Here is a 15,756-nt window from a genome sequence, read left to right on the forward strand (position 1 = left end):
GGTCTCTCTAATGTGGATCACCATTCTAAATGCTTCTTGCTCACCTCTGCTTTTATCCCTGTGCAGGGCTTTGTATCTGTCCATGAAAGACACTGAAAAGGGAATAAAGGACCTGAATCTGGAGAAGGACAAGAAGGTTTTTAATCACTGCTTCACAGGTAAAATGACTTGCACTCCCAGAGTGGGCAACTGAGGAGGGAATGGGGTGTTCTCCCACAGCTATCTGTGCGCAGTGGGGTGTGGCACATAGTAGGTACACAGGATTGCAAAATGTAGACTGGTGAACAAGAGATCAGAGTTCTGCCTGTGTAGAAACAGAAACCAGGGTAGAAAAAGCCTTTGTTTTTGTTCAAGATAAGACTTCAGAAGTCACAGCTATGTCAATCAAGCATCCCTTTTCTCCAATATTTGGCATTATGTTAAAAAAAGGATTAGGAATAGGAACAGTTTAATATACTGTAACCACACTATGGTAAACAAGAATTAAGATATGTAGTAGAGGGCTGGAAAGATGGATCAGAGGTTAAGAGTATTGACTGTTCTTCCAGAGGTCCTGAGTTCAATTCCCAGCAACCACATGGTGGCTCACAACTATCTATAATGAGATCTGATGCCCTCTTCTGGTGTGCAGACAGAACAGTGTATACAAAACAAATCAATTAAAAAAAGATATGTAGTAGAAAATTTAAATAATAATGTTGGGGGTGTCAGACACTGTACCCAGTAAGTTAGTAAGTGTCTTCTGTTTGAGCAGTGTGGTATAGAGGTGAAAGCACATTCACTAGAAACATGCTGCCTGGTTTTCAAACTCTGCATCTGCAACTTACTAGCCACAAAACCTCCAGCCAAATAACTGCCTCTGTGCTTTACTGTCTACATGATGGGAAATCACAGTGCACCTACCTCCCAGGCTTGGTGTTTTGTAGTGGAATAGTCCCTGCCACATACCAAGCACTTTGAGTGCTAAGCTTTCAAATAGTCATTCTGATCAAAGAGGTTATAGCTATGTAACAGGGCCATGAATTCAGGAAAGAGAAAGAACTAAGAGCTGCTGAGGTGATTAGGAGGCGGTGCCTCAGTTGGACCTCGAAGTAGAGGTGGTTTGTGGGGAAGATTTCTGATGATGAGTTATGAGTAGAAAAGTGCAGCATGTGCATCTGGAAAAATGAAGTGACCACCTGGAAGAGCTGATGCTCTTATAGACAGCAAATGGGATGTTAGCTTGGGAGTGGGTCAGACACCCAGCATGTTTGCAAGATATGCCGTAGGGATACAACTTGGAGGAATTACAACAGTGTAAGCATCTGAGAAGATGTTAGGTCCACAGAAAACCCATGAAAATGGCTTAGGTCAGAGTTAGGAAGGGGTAGAGGAAAGGATGTGATTTGCACTGTGGGGCAGTATCTCCCAAGAGTGTGCCTCAGAGAATGAAGGCAGTAGCCTTTAGCATCAAGTCAGCACCAAGCTTCACCATCAAGCTACTTAGGGAGATGATAAAAGCAAGGCAGGACCCTAAGGATGTGGGGCTGGGGTCGCTATGAGACAGCCCCAGGCCAAAGGAATAAGGGGTTCCTACGGAGACTCAGCCACCAGATCTAGCCCAGACTTACTTTCTGTTGAATACATCCCTGAGTCCCAGAGCATTCACTAACACTCAAGTCCTTCCCATGCACCATCATAATGGATTCCAAAACTCCCCATGAATGGAACCTTCATGAGAGTCTGGTGGTGTCAGCCGAGAGGCAGAAATAGGAAGCACTCAATGCAATGGAGTACCTTGACTATCACATGACGGAGAAACCCGATTGAAGTCTTTCAGACTTCAGGACACCTAGTCAAAAAGCACAGACTCAAGTGTGAGAACACACCAACGAAGGTCCAGGAACTGGACGTGCAACTGCAGCCCAAGGCTATTGAAGCTTTTGGGGTCTTACATTTCTTACTTTTCAAATGGGGTAAGTAACTGCTACCTCTTTTGTAGAGTTGTGAGGATTGAAAGCTGAAATGCTTGTCTTCACAGAGAAAGAAAAGTGGGTAAAAAAAATCTTTGTGTGTGAAACTCAAGGAGGGATCATTCTCTGAAAGGGGTCATGACTCTTTCAGATGTCCCATACCCAATGTTCCAGCTCCAGTGACCCAGGACCAGCAGGCTGCTATGTTGGTTGTCACTGGTGGACTTATAAAGAACACACTTTATGAGTACAAAGCTTCATTTTTAGCTTGCTGATAATCCAACTGATAGGTTTTCTTCATTTCATTCCCTGTGTTATTTTCTCTTGAGGTAAAAGTTAAATAAAATGACTATTCAAGTTCCCTGACAGACTCTTTAAAATGCATGACAATACACACAAATATTGTAATCAAATTTTAATTTAGGACACACACCCTGTTATGTTATTTGATAATTAAAATTTGCAGTATCTCTTCATTGACAGATTTCTTTCTTTCTTTTTCTTGGTTTCTCTGTGCAACAGCCCTAGCTGTTCTGGAACTCTCTTTGTAGACCAGGTTGGCCTCAAATTCACAGAGATCTGCCTGCCTCTGCCTCCCGAGTGCTGGGATAAAAGGTGTGTGCCATTATGCCTGGGCTTGACAGATTTCTTAATGTGCCACCAGACTTGCCTCACTGCCCCTCATCTTCCTCCTCCTCTGGAGTCCTCTTACTTTCTCACCAGCCCCAGCTCTGTTCTCATGGGCTGTGATGTGCTTGTAAGTTTGTCCATACTGTTGCATCCTTGCCTGTGCTGGACCCTCAGCTCCTATCTCAAATGCTTGCAGACACCTCCTATTTTAGGTCTCAGCCCAGTTACTTTCTCTATAAATCCTTTTCTGATTTGATCCAGTCATCCATTGTACCACAGTACTGACTTAGAGCAGAATTCTATAACTTTAATGCTTACGTTTTCGCTAGGGAACCTGCCCACTGCCCAGCTAGTGTTTTGTACAAGCTCAATAAATGTGTAAGTTAATAAGAATGATTTGTTTATATATGTCTTACTAACTTTCATGTGTGCTTTAACTTTTGCATGATTCCTGTTGTTTCCAAGTATCCATCTCACTAATCTTCCTTCTCCTTCTTGGAATAGTGGGGAAGCTGAGACAAGATGGACCCTGGTGAGCACTGGAGCCAGTGTGTGGTTGGCAGTCAGTGACTTGTGACTTGGGAAAGAGTTAACTTTCCATTGATGTTCTCATTCAGGTAACGGTGTCATTGACTGGCTGGTTTCTAACAAGCTGGTTCGGAATCGCCAGGAAGGCCTCATGATCGCTGCATCACTGCTCAGCGAAGGGTACCTGCAGCCTGCGGGGGATCTGTCTAAGAACGCGGCCGATGGAATAGCTGAAAACCCTTTCCTGGACAACCCCGATGCTTTCTACTTCTTTGTAAGTAGGAATAGCTACCCACTTGTTTTTCCCGACACAGGACCAGGGTAGATTTTCTGTGGATATCAGTTTGTAGGCACACATGCAAACAGAGTGTCTGGTCCTAAGGAGAACTGAGGGGTGAGAAGGCTAGAGAAGAAGCCAACCAGAGACAAAAAGTTAGTAACAAGCTGCTGAGATGGCTCAGAAGATACAGGTGCTTGCTGCCAAGCCTGATGACCTGAGTTCAATCCCCAGAACTTACATGGTAAAAGGACACTGCAGCTTTCTGCAAGTTGTCCTTTGACCTCCATACCCACTCGATGGCATGTGCATGTGCATACATATTGAAACTCACGCGCACACACACACACACACACACACACACACACACACACACACACAAATATTTTAAAGACAAATACTACAAGGTATGAAAACACAGGCCCCTACAGCTTCTATTACGCCAGCATTTTCTAGACTTCCCAGCTACCCCCTCAAATGCTGCCTTCTCCAAGTGAACGGTTTAGAGGAAGCGATTGTTTACTTGAATAGTTTTCTCTAAACTCACTTTTGAAACCTTAATTCTTCCTCTAAGCAATCAATCCATCTATAAAAGTGTATTGTGTGTCTCTGCATGGCACATGTTGTCCTAGGCAAAGGGAACACAGCAGTGGAAAGGCAAAGGCACAAGTCCTGGTATGCTGTCCTTTTCAGAGGGCTGCCTATGAAATCGCAGATGTGGTGAGCTGCCTGTCTGTGCTCAGCTGTACAATCAAATGCACACCATGCTTCTGTGTACACTTCTTCCCATAACCTTGCATGCTTCTTGTGTTATGCCTACTGAGACTGCTCAACTGCATGTTACATAACATGAGCCTAGCTTGTGATCACATGATAATTTGAGCAACTGTGGTTTTCTAGGGGGATTTTGACAGTTTTGTTTCTATTTTGGATCAGAATGTAGAAGTTGGGAAAGCTACATAAAGAACCATCCTTCTTATACAAATGAGGTGGACATCCCAGATAGCGTTTCATTTCACTTTTGGGGGAGTTCCACTGCCAGTACTTTTTCTTGCTTCAGACCCTTGCTCTATCTTTTTATAGCCATTTAAATTAAGGGTGCTAAATTAACTCCCCATAGCAGCTCCTCCTCTGTGTGGTTTGTCACTCTTTTACAGCTCAGAAAGTCTCTAATTATCCTGACCTCAGGGGCCGAGGTGCTGCATAAACTCTTGGTTCTCTCCAGGCTAGAGTTGGAGCTGAGTGACAAGTCATGGTGGAGAGAGTTGCATCAGGGTGTTGTCACTATGATTTCAAACATGTGGCCGTGAAGTCCCATGAGAAGGAGGACTTTGAAGAGAGAAATGTGCCTGGTAAAAGAAAAATGAGATAGACTTAGGATATGGCCTGGAGAATCACAGAAAATGAAAGGATATTGACCAGACCACACCTGAATGGAGACACAAAAGGGCAGGATCCAGGGGCAGGGAAATGGGGGAGGCTTAGACAGCAAGCCCAGAGTCACCTGGAAGCTTCCTGCCATGATTCACACAGCAGCATGGAGGAAGCATGGCTGGCAAGAGCGGGTGTGGACACAGGTGTAGCAATATGTTTGAGACCTACAAGAGCCTGCTGTGCGTTTCTCAACAGCCAGACAGTGGATTCTTCTGTGAAGAGAATTCCAGTGATGACGATGTGATTCTGAGAGAAGAATTCAGAGGGGTTATCATCAAGCAGGGATGTTTACTGAAGCAGGTGAGTGACTGGTTTCCTCTGCCCCTTTTCAAGACTTCTCATTTTTTTTTTCTAAATTACCAATGTGGAGGATGGTGGTGCATATCCCAGCACTCATAAAGCTTAACCACAGGGATTGCTGTGAGCTCAAGGCCTGGCTAGACTAAATAGTGATACTTTATCTAAAAAAGACAAAGGAAACAAATGAAAAAGAAAAAGGCTGACATTATTAAATAGAATTTAGTTTACTTGACCAACAATCAACCAGAAAATGAAACTGAGAACATGTAAGACAAAACGCTAAGTAGAGGATGAACATGATGTTGGGTTAGGACTGGGGCAGCCAGGGCAGAAAATTCCCTTGTAAATGGTGAAGTTCTTCTTTTGCCAATGTCCTAATGATGAAAAGTATTTTAAGAAAATATTGCCCTTTCTTTAATAGGAAGAAGTAAGTTGGCAAGAGATGCCATTCAAAAGATAAAGCTATTTCATGATAAAGTACTCCAAAGTGATCAGAAAACAGGACGAGGCCACACTATATGGTAACCTTTAAGAGCAAGGAGGTGCCAGTCCAGACTGTGTTAAAGCCTGGTGAGATGGAAAACTATGGCCTGAGGCCAACTTTGTAGGAGTAGCGGGCTAAGGTCAGGTCCTGTTTGAGTGCATGGGCACAGTACAGGTGTGTGTGGGGGATTATGTGCAATTTCAGGTATCCATAATCAGTCTTGGAGGTAAGGGCTGGGGTAAACTGAAGCTCTACATAGTTCTAGGTGTCAAGGCATGTGATGGTAAGAGTTAAGAGGGCACAGGGTCTCTTAAGAAGAAGTTGTGCTGCAGGGGTGGCTTGGCTCCTCCCACCACCAGACACAGGGTAACAGAAGTCTCCTTACCCATCTCAGCTCCCGATATGGGATGGCTTTGGGTATATATCATGGTAGCTGTGACTTTTATTTCACTTGTGCCCACAAAGATTTCTGACTTCCCTTTTATCCAGACCACTCATTGTCTAAGACCACCTGCTATATTTGTTATTTCCTTTAAGAATGTGACATTATGTAAAGCAGACTCATGTACAGAACAAGGAAAAGAACTGGAGGGAGGGAGGGGAATTCAAGTGGCAGCAAAGTTTGGCTCTGCTCCAGAGAGCAGAGATGGCATTGGAATGTGTGAGAAAGTCCGCAATGTCATAACCACTTCAGCCACTGATGCCATTGAACTGGTTGTGTTGGTTCTGAACTCCATGTGGGGAGCCTCTGGCTGTGAAATCTTTTTCCCCTTCATAGTTGTCTTTATCCTAGTAGAAACAGCTGCCAGAAACTCTCCATCATCAGCCATGCCCATTTTCTCATGGACTGGGCAATGGGGTCTATCTGATCAAACTGGTTAGTGCAGCCTCCTGCCGCAGCCACAGGGATCAGAATTTTAAAAAAGGAGTGGGAAATGATGATCTTGGTAAGAGGAAGGAGTTTGAAAACATTTAGTTTTCAAAGTTTCTTAAGAGATTAATCTTACCTCCTGGCTGGGGTCACCACGTTTGGTGCGTGTGTGCGTGCGTGCGTGCGTGCGTGTGTACGTGTGCATGAGTGAGCATGAGTGTGTCTGGACTGGGTGTTTTCAAGTTCCTTGCATTTTATTCAAAGAATTTAAAAAGTGCACACAAATGGAAAGGCAATGGCTTTATTTGAAGAGACAGTGCAGGAAATACTACAAGGAAGTAACAAGCTAGGTGGACTAGACCCCAAGGACACTGGTTATTGTTTATAGGCCCTTTTCATGGAGTCCAGAGGAGGATGTGTTAGTTTCTAGGGGGTTTAGTTCTGGTGGTTCTATTTTGATTGACAAACTTGGGTCTCAGGTTATGTAAGTTTTTCTTTATTGCATGTATTTTTTTTGCCATACCACATCTAAATTTAATCAAATTAATTCAGAGTTATAGACATAAGAATATAGAGGATTTTCCCTAAAAGTTTACTTTATTCCACATGAACCCAAAATTTGTTCGAGTTGCTTTTGTTTCCTGCCTCTGGTTCCCACATACATTTCGGGACATGTTTGAATAGATTTGGTGTTTGTGAAGCTCCGGGCAGGTGAGAATCCCAGGATACCAAGTGCATTGTAAGGAAAGAGGTGTGTGTGTGTGTGTGTGTGTGTGTGTGTGTGTGTGTGTGTGTGTGTGTAGCCCAAGCCAAGTACAGTCTGGGTTGCCGAGTTTTCCTCACACTTGCCGCTCCAATCTTTTAGCTCTCGAGTAACCCTGGTTCATACCAGAATCATTTGGGAGCAAATGTTAAAAAGTCTTTATGGTCTTCAAAGTATCAGCTCTCCTACCATTGACGGTGGGAGCTTGCCCAGGTTAACCTGTAGAGAAGGCGAAACATGAGAAAGGATACCTGTGTTGCACACTCCACAGGTGGGAAGTAGCTGTGTCTAACTGGAGGACTGTGTTCCCGTTTCCCACTTTTAGACTCAAGAGAACATTCATATTGACAAATGGAACAAGCACAAGGATGAATGGGTTATATTCAGTCTAATCCCTTTTGTATAATTTTTCTATTATAACAATGAACAAAATACTTTGCTGTTTAGTCCTTGGCCACGTATGGTGTCTGCGCGGGGAAGGACAATGTATTGATATGCTTTTCTTATTTGTACAGAATTCAACACACTTTTTTTTTGCTCTGTCATAAACAATAAGCACTTGTCAAATTAACAGTCAACTATAATGGATAACTGATAAAGCAGATAATTCAGATAATGGTTGTTAGAAAACCCAGGTGTGCATACATTCTTGAAGTCCTTCAGTAAATAATCCTTATAGAAAGGTGATCAGACACTCAGAATAAACTTTTCAATAAACCACATTGTGATGTTGGAGAAGGCTTTGAGAGAATATGACAGCTGTTCAAGACTGGCTGACCCACCAGCTTAGGATAATTTGGTGGTCACTTAATAATTCCACAAGATAGCATGGCTTTCACATTTTCCAATACAGAAGAAATTGTGTGAGGAAACTTACATGCTCAGATCTCATGGGCAGTGTTATTAAGGCAAAGAAAATACCCATATTTGTAGAAGCTGATGGATCTCAGAAGTCATTTTGAGGTGGGGAGATGGCTCACCACTTAAGAACACTCACTGCTCTGGCAGAGGGCTGGGGTTCAGCTCCCAGCTCTCACACGGAGGCTAACAGAGATCTCTAACTCCAGTTCCAGGATACCCAATGTCTTATGACACCTGGAGTCACCAAGCACACACGTGGTGCACATACATACATACATACATACATACATACATACATGTAGGAATGAGAACCTGTGTTCTATCACCAGAACCCATGTAAAAAATTTGGCGTGGCACATACCTGTAATCCCTGTACTAGAGATAGACAAAGACAGGCAAGTCATTGGTGCCTTTTTGGCCGTCTATCCCACTTTTCGCTGACAAGCTCCAGATCCTAACGAGAGCCACTGTATCAGAAAACAAGTTGGACAGCTAGTGAGGAATGGCACTTGAGGTTGACTGCTGACCTTCACATCTACATGCATACATACACACACATGCACCTGCGTGGGCATACATGCATGTGCATGCATGTACATGTGCATACACACATGTGCGTGCACACACACAGGCAAAGACATGTATCTATTTCTATATAGATATAGATAGATAAAGAGAGACAGACAGACAGAGACAGATAGACAGCAAGCAGACATCTTTATTATGCTTTGTTTGATAGCTCATGTCTACAATGACATATCTCTCATTTAATTCTTTTGAAATCCATTATTTACATCTAGGGTTTTATTTGGATTTTGTCATAGTCTATTTCCATATGGATCACAAACTCCTCAAAAAACAGGACAGAGTCTTGAACCAAGTCATATGCCCAGCACCACCAAATATGTCACACACGCTGTACCAGTGCACACAGTTCTGAGGTCGGAAGACAGCGCAGAAGTAATTTAATTTATCCATGTAATTCAACAGCGAGTGTTTCATTAACTGATCTTGGTGCTCTCTCCCCGAGAAAGACATGGGCCAGCACCTAGTAATTCACCGTGGCATTCTTTTATCCTGTATCTCAGCAGACTTCCTACTTGGGCACCGCGTGCACCGCGTGATGTTAATGACTCATCCTCCCTTTCCCGTTCCTCGATACAGGGGCACAGGAGGAAGAACTGGAAAGTGAGGAAGTTCGTTCTGAGAGAAGACCCGGCCTACCTGCATTACTATGACCCTGCCGGGGTGAGGTCATGTGGTTGATAAGTCCATCCAACAGAAGCTTTGCAGTGGTGATGAGCTGGGGCCACGCACCCTCTGTTTGGATGCCTTTCATTTTCACTCTCATCCTTCTTCCCTTCCTGCTCTCTGTTAAACTGTTCTGCCACCTCCCACCGCAATGTCTGAGTTCTTGTGCCTCTTAGACCAGCAAAAACTCAGCAGGGGGAGAAAGTATCAGGGTATTGTATGCATTTGGTTAACTCAGTATAGCTTTTTTGTCCCAGTTGAGATATATGTTATTACCTTAATTTCTCTCAGCACTCACATTATGGGTTTCACTGTGAAATTTTCACACCTGTATCTGCCTCCTTCCTTGACTTTCTTCTGCCCCACTGCCCTATCTTCTCCCTTTTTTTCACACCCATGCGATCCTTCCTTCCTTTGAACAGTCCTCTGCTTCCATGGCATGTCCCGTCCGTCACACCCCTTCCCTTCCTTCCCCTGTACCTCTTCCCCCTCACTTGCAGTCCCCATTCTGCTTTCTAACTTCTTCATAGGAGAGAACATGAGGACTATTTATCTTTCTGAGTCTGGATAATCTTGCTTTAACAAAATGGTCTATAGTTCCATCCATTTTCCTACACATGTCAATATTTTGTTATTTTTTATGGCTGTATATGTGACACATTTTAATTACCCATCCATCTAATCCAACTTCTAGGTTGAATTAGAGTGTGTTTTCTGGTTTTAGTCTGTTGAGACCCTCTACATTGGTTTAAGCAGCGGCTGCCTCAGTTTACAGCCCCACTAAGAGTGTCGGAGTTCATTTTCTTCCCTATCCTTGCCAATAGTTACTATTTCTTTTTAATGGCAGCCATTCTGACTGGGGCGAAATAGAATCTCAAGATGACTTTGATTTGCCTTTCTCTGATGGTCAAGGACACTGAGCACTTCTTCAACTCCTTGCTGACTGCTTGTATTTCTTCTTTTGAGAACTGTCTACTCATTTCACTAGCCTAATTTTTAAGTTGATGATTTGTTTTCCTTGGTATTTTATTTAGGGGTTCTTCATCTGTTTCAGATGTTAATATGTTTGGTGTAGAGCTGGCAAAGAGTTTCTTCCGTTCTGCAGGCTGCCTCTTCACTCTGCTGATTGTAGTCCTCTGATGTGGAGAAGGTTTTCCATTTCCTGCATTCCGTTTGTCAGTTCTTGTTGTTTTCTGTGCTGTTGGAATCCTTTCCTGAGGTCATATTTTTAAGCAACATCTTGAAATGGTTCACCTATGCTGTTTCAGAATTTACGTTAAGATCTTTTATCCATTCTGAGTTGATTTTGTGCAGAGTAAGAGCTTTGAATTTAGTTTCAGGTCTTTTTTGAGCACTGTTTGTTGAAAATGCCATCTTTTTTTCAAATGTGTGCTTTTGGCACCTTTGTTTAAAAGCGTTTAAAAGATTCCCTGGCTACAGCATTTCTTGGTTCTCTGTGTATCCATTATTTGAGCTAATCCCATCTTGGTCATTATGGCTCAAGTCCAATTAGAGAACTTGATGCCTACACCATTGTTGTTTCTGTCTAGAATTGTTTAGGATTTTCAGTCTTTTTGTATTTCCATGTGAATTTTAGGGTTCCCCCCCTAATTTTCTGAACAATGTTGTTGGGACCCTTACCTTCTGGTGTGTCTGGTGTTGCTGCCTGAGGTAAGACTGGATCATCTGTGTGTTGGTACACAGAAAAAAGGAAATATTAATTGAACAGGAGGAGGATGGCACTGGAGACAGATTTCCAGCATCAAGCACTCTGGAGGACCAAAGAAAGCTTTTGATCAAGACAGTATCGAGCTGTCTAGCTACCACCAAAGGCAAGAGTGGAAAGAGTCTTCACTGTATTGGCTGTCTGGTCTAACCTGTACAGGATGGACATTCCTCTTAAAGTCTAGGTATCACCAATGCCATGTTGCTGTTGCTCCAGATTCCAGCCAGGAATTCCAGATTCCAGGTTGGAATTTCAAAGGAGAAGATGACAGCTGGAACTGTGGCACTAATGCTGGGCTTCACATGACTGCCACTTGAAGGTTCTGGAAAACTAATCACAGAATGTACTCTTAAATGACAGAGGATCTGTCCCCAAATTATGCCAGTTTTCCAGTGGACCCCAAAAGACATCAAGTTTTCTATTTTTGGTCATTCCAGGGAAAGTCACAGAGCTCTGATTTGTGCTTTGGAAAATACAAATCTGTGTCAGCGTTTGCTCAAATTTACCATCCAGTATTCTGCTCTTGGGGCAAACAAGCCTTTAAAGGACAGTTGGGAACAGACCAGAGTAATGGAAGGGTAATGAGGCAACCTGTCTGGTAAAACCCTATTCAGGTTCCCTGACGGACATGTTCAAGAGCACTTGATGGGCTGTGAGAAGACGCATCTTCTCTGTCTGTGGATCAAATACTCTGCATGTGAGCTAAGTTTAAGTCTGGATTTCCTCGTAGTTTGTATGACATCTCTACAGACGAGGGAGGAGCACTGAAGTCACTCACCATGATTAACCTTTACTCACCATTCATGTTTGCTTTACAAAATTGGGAGCCCCACGATTGGAAACATATTTATAATTATACATTCTTGATGAATTTTCTCTTAATAATATGTTATTTCTTCTAACTAAATTTGGCTTGGATTCTTTGTCAGATCCCATAGTAACTACAACAGCTTATTCTGGGCTGCCATTTGCTTGACTGATTGAATTGATCCTTTGAGCTTGAGCCTGTCAGTGCCTTTGCTAGTGATGTGCATTTCTTGGGACAATAGAGAGGTGAATCTTGTTTGTTAATAGAGCCAGGCAATCTGTCTCTAAAGGTGAGTTGAGGCCACTTACAATTAAATTTATTCTTGAGAGGTGTTTACCCACTCCTGTAACTTTTTTTCTTGTTGGTCACAACATTATTGGTTATTTTCTTTCATCCTTAGTAATTAGGGGCTTGTTGGCTGACTGTGTTGGACATGATGAATCCTTTCCTGGATTTTCTTTCTCTATTCATCACATGGTGTTTATTCTTTCCTATGCTCTCAGGTGAGAATGTCTTTCTTCCTCTGTACCAGGCTTTTTCTTTTAGGCCACTAATCAGCTCCCAAATCATGACGCAAAGACTTCTTATTAGGTATGACTGCTCAGCCTCCTCTTACGCTTGTTTCTTGGTAGCTCTTATAACTAAACCTGTTTTTCTTCATCTATGTATTTCTCAGACTTTATACCATTTCTTTCTGTGTGTCCTACTTTTCCTGCTTCTTCCTGCCTGTTTGTTAGCTGCCTAGCTGGTTAATCCAGGAAGTCTCCATCTCTTTCTCCCTTGTTCTCTCCTTTCTTCTTCTCTTTTCGAGCCTAGATTTCTCCTCCTACTTATTCTCTCTGTCCACAAGCCTGGCCTAATTTTATCTCATTTATACCCTCCACGAATGTATTGGTGGGATTCATGTATGAAAATGGCTATACTACCAAAAGTAAACTACGGACTCCATGAAGGTCCTATCAAAACACTGATGTCATTCTTCATGGAGCTAGAAAAAGTAATCCAAGGATTCATATGGAATCATGAAAGACCACAAATAGCCAAAGTAGTCCTAGGGAGAAAGAACATGCCTGGAGGTATCATCACACCTCCTCTCAAATTATACAACAGAGCTGTAATGAGAACGACAGCCAGATATGGGCATAAAATAGACATTTAGACCAATGGAATGCAAGAGAGGACTCAGAAATAAACCAATAAAGCTACAGCCACCTGAATTTTGACAAAGGAACAAGAAACATGCCATAGAAAAGAGAGGTTATTCAACAAATGGTGCTGGCAAAATTGGCTATTCATGTGCCGAAGAATGGAATTAGAACCACATCTTTCACCCTGTGTGAGAAAATTAACTGTATGTAAAACCTAAAACACTGAAACTAATCATGGAAAAGAGGAAATGTATATCACAGTACAGGTTTAGGTATGGCTTTCTGAGATATCTCCAACAGCACATGAGCTAGCTCCAAGAATCATCAGATGGGACAAAACTAAAATTAAAAAAAAAATCTCTACACAGCAAAAGCAACTATGAGCAAAGCAAACAGATGGGCAGCAGAATGGAAGGAAGTATTTACTTACTGAACTTCAGATTGGGGATAAAATCCAGAATTTTCAAAGAACTGAAAAAAATTAAATATGAAAAAAACCTACCAATCAACAAACAAGTTAAAGAATGCACAGATAATTTTCAAAAGAATAATTACAAATGGCCAATAAATATGTTTAAAAAGTGTTCAACAGCCCTTGTCATTATAGAACTTCTTTGAGACACCACTCAGAGCGGCTATAGAGGAAAGGAACTTCAATTCAAGGATGATGGGAGTACACACTAGTTCAGCCACCATGGAAATCCGCATGGAGTTTTCTCAAATAATTAAAAAGAGAACCACCATGTGGCCCAGCTATGGCACTCACTAACATTCCCACAGGACTCCACACCCCACTACAGACATACTTGCACCTCCCTTCCAGTTTTTAATACTGTTTCTTTGCTCTGTTTTGTTACTATTGTGACTATAATATGTTGTGGGAAGTTTCTTCTCTGGGCATGTCAATGTTTAATCATAAGTGCCTGTTGTGTTTGTATGCTTTTTACTTTCTCTAGGTTTGTGCAACTTTCTGCTGTGATTTCATCAAATAGATAATCTATCTTCGGTTTCTAGCACATCTCCCTCTGCTCCTTGGATTCTTCGGATTGGTCTTATGACTGTATCCTGGAGTTCTTGGGCACTGTGCTTTGTTTGTTTATTTATTTATATTAATTGATGTTTGGATGTCACAGTCCCCAGTCTTCTCCTCCATCCTTGATATATTTTATTTTCTTGGTCAAACCCATTGGTGGTACCTGGTGCTCTAATTTTCACTTAGTTGGTTTGGATTTACATTTTCAACATCTCTGTTTTTTGTTGTTGTTTCTCAACATCCTCCTTTGTCACTCTTCAATCTACATTGTTGGTTTTCCATTTTTCTGCTGTTTCCTTTATGTGACTGAATTTCCTCCCCAGTCTTACATTGAATTCACCTGCTTGTGTGTAAACTATCTGAGGTCATTAATCATTTCACTAGTAAGTCTTCATCCAACATTGAACCTACTTCAGCGTCTCTGAATTCAGTTGGTGAGGAGTTATTATGGTCTTTTGGAGGAGTCATACTGCTTTGTTTCTTGTGTTTCTGTGTTATGATCTGCGCATTTCTTGGCTTACATGTTGGTTGTACTATGGGATTTTCTTATTGAGCAGCCTACAGTAGAGGGTATTACTGCCCACATCGGAGAAAACAAAGTACTTTTGGACAAGGCTTGTGTGTGTGTGTGTGTGTGCCTATGCACTCTATAGACATATATGTGTACAGGTGTACATGACTGTAAACATGTGTGTCGAGACCAGAGGATAGATGTCAGATGTTCCTCTATCACTCTTCGATTTATTTCTTTGAGATGAGTTCTCTCCCTGAAACTAGAATTCAGTTTTGTTGTGATTTTCTGCCTAGGCTGAAAGCTAAGAAGCCCTAGCAATCCTCCTGTCTCCATGGGTTTGCATTATAGGTGTGTGTGGAACATATGTAGGTGTTGTATTTGTGCTGAGATCAAAACCTTGGTTCTCATACAAGTGTAGAAAGCCCTCCTAGCTGCTGGGCCATCTCCTTGGCCCTTGAGTAAGGCTTGGATTTCACCTCATCCACTTGTGTCTCCTATACTTTTCTCTTCCCTCTTTACTTGTTCTGTCACTACCGCTGTGAATTTTCAAAGCTCTCCCTCCCCTTTGCTGTCAGAGTAAGGTCTATTTTTTTCTTATTCTAATTTTCCCTTTTACTAGGTTGCAAGAAAGCAGCTTTTAGTCCACTATATTACCCCAAAGTAATATTTGATATTTTTGTAGCAACACATTTTGTCCAATACTGTGCCCATGGTCTAATATACAAGAAAAGATAATTCATCTTCCAGGACAACTGGACAATCAATCTAGGTCCAGCAAAGAAGAAGCTTTTCCCTCAACGGAAAGATCTGAGTTGGAAGTAAAGAGAAGCTCATGTCAGCTGTTGGGATTGAGGGCTTGCTCTGCTCACACTCGGTGTTCTTTGGCTTAGTCCTGTGAGCGCTAAAATGCTATGTCAAAGACAAGAGCAGGCAGTTCTTCAGAGGGACATAATAACTTGAGCATCTCCCTGATGCTTTTCCTCCAGATCTGAGTTCCCAATTGGCTTGCATCTTCTCATGCAGCTTGTAGGGGAGGGTAGACGTTTTGAAAAGAATTTTCTTTCATCTCCCTCTGTTCTTACCTGACATGTACCTGACTGAACCTGTGTGTCTGCAGCAAGAGGATGAGGTAAATCAACACTGTGTACAGTGGAGACACAGCTGCCCTTCTCTTTT

General features: G+C 42.3%; 1 protein-coding gene and 1 pseudogene across 7 annotated transcripts in view; both read left to right on the forward strand.

Annotated features, from left to right (window-relative positions):
• The window catches only part of Plek (pleckstrin), a 59,082-nt gene that overhangs the window by 29,949 nt on the left and 13,377 nt on the right, over positions 1–15,756 (forward strand). For all 7 annotated transcript variants that reach the window (XM_052734779.1, XM_052734783.1, XM_052734784.1 and 4 more), the window contains 4 exons: positions 67–158; positions 3,200–3,384; positions 5,017–5,121; positions 9,265–9,348. In XM_052734779.1, coding sequence (XP_052590739.1) covers positions 67–158; positions 3,200–3,384; positions 5,017–5,121; positions 9,265–9,348 — 466 coding nt within the window. The remainder of the gene's footprint in view (positions 1–66; positions 159–3,199; positions 3,385–5,016; positions 5,122–9,264; positions 9,349–15,756) is intronic.
• On the forward strand, positions 9,503–15,754 carry LOC128108996 (S-formylglutathione hydrolase-like; annotated as a pseudogene).

Source organism: Peromyscus californicus, unplaced genomic scaffold (assembly GCF_007827085.1).
Source record: "Peromyscus californicus insignis strain IS unplaced genomic scaffold, ASM782708v3 Scaffold_13__1_contigs__length_99412109, whole genome shotgun sequence".
NCBI classification, from domain to species: domain Eukaryota; kingdom Metazoa; phylum Chordata; class Mammalia; order Rodentia; family Cricetidae; genus Peromyscus; species Peromyscus californicus.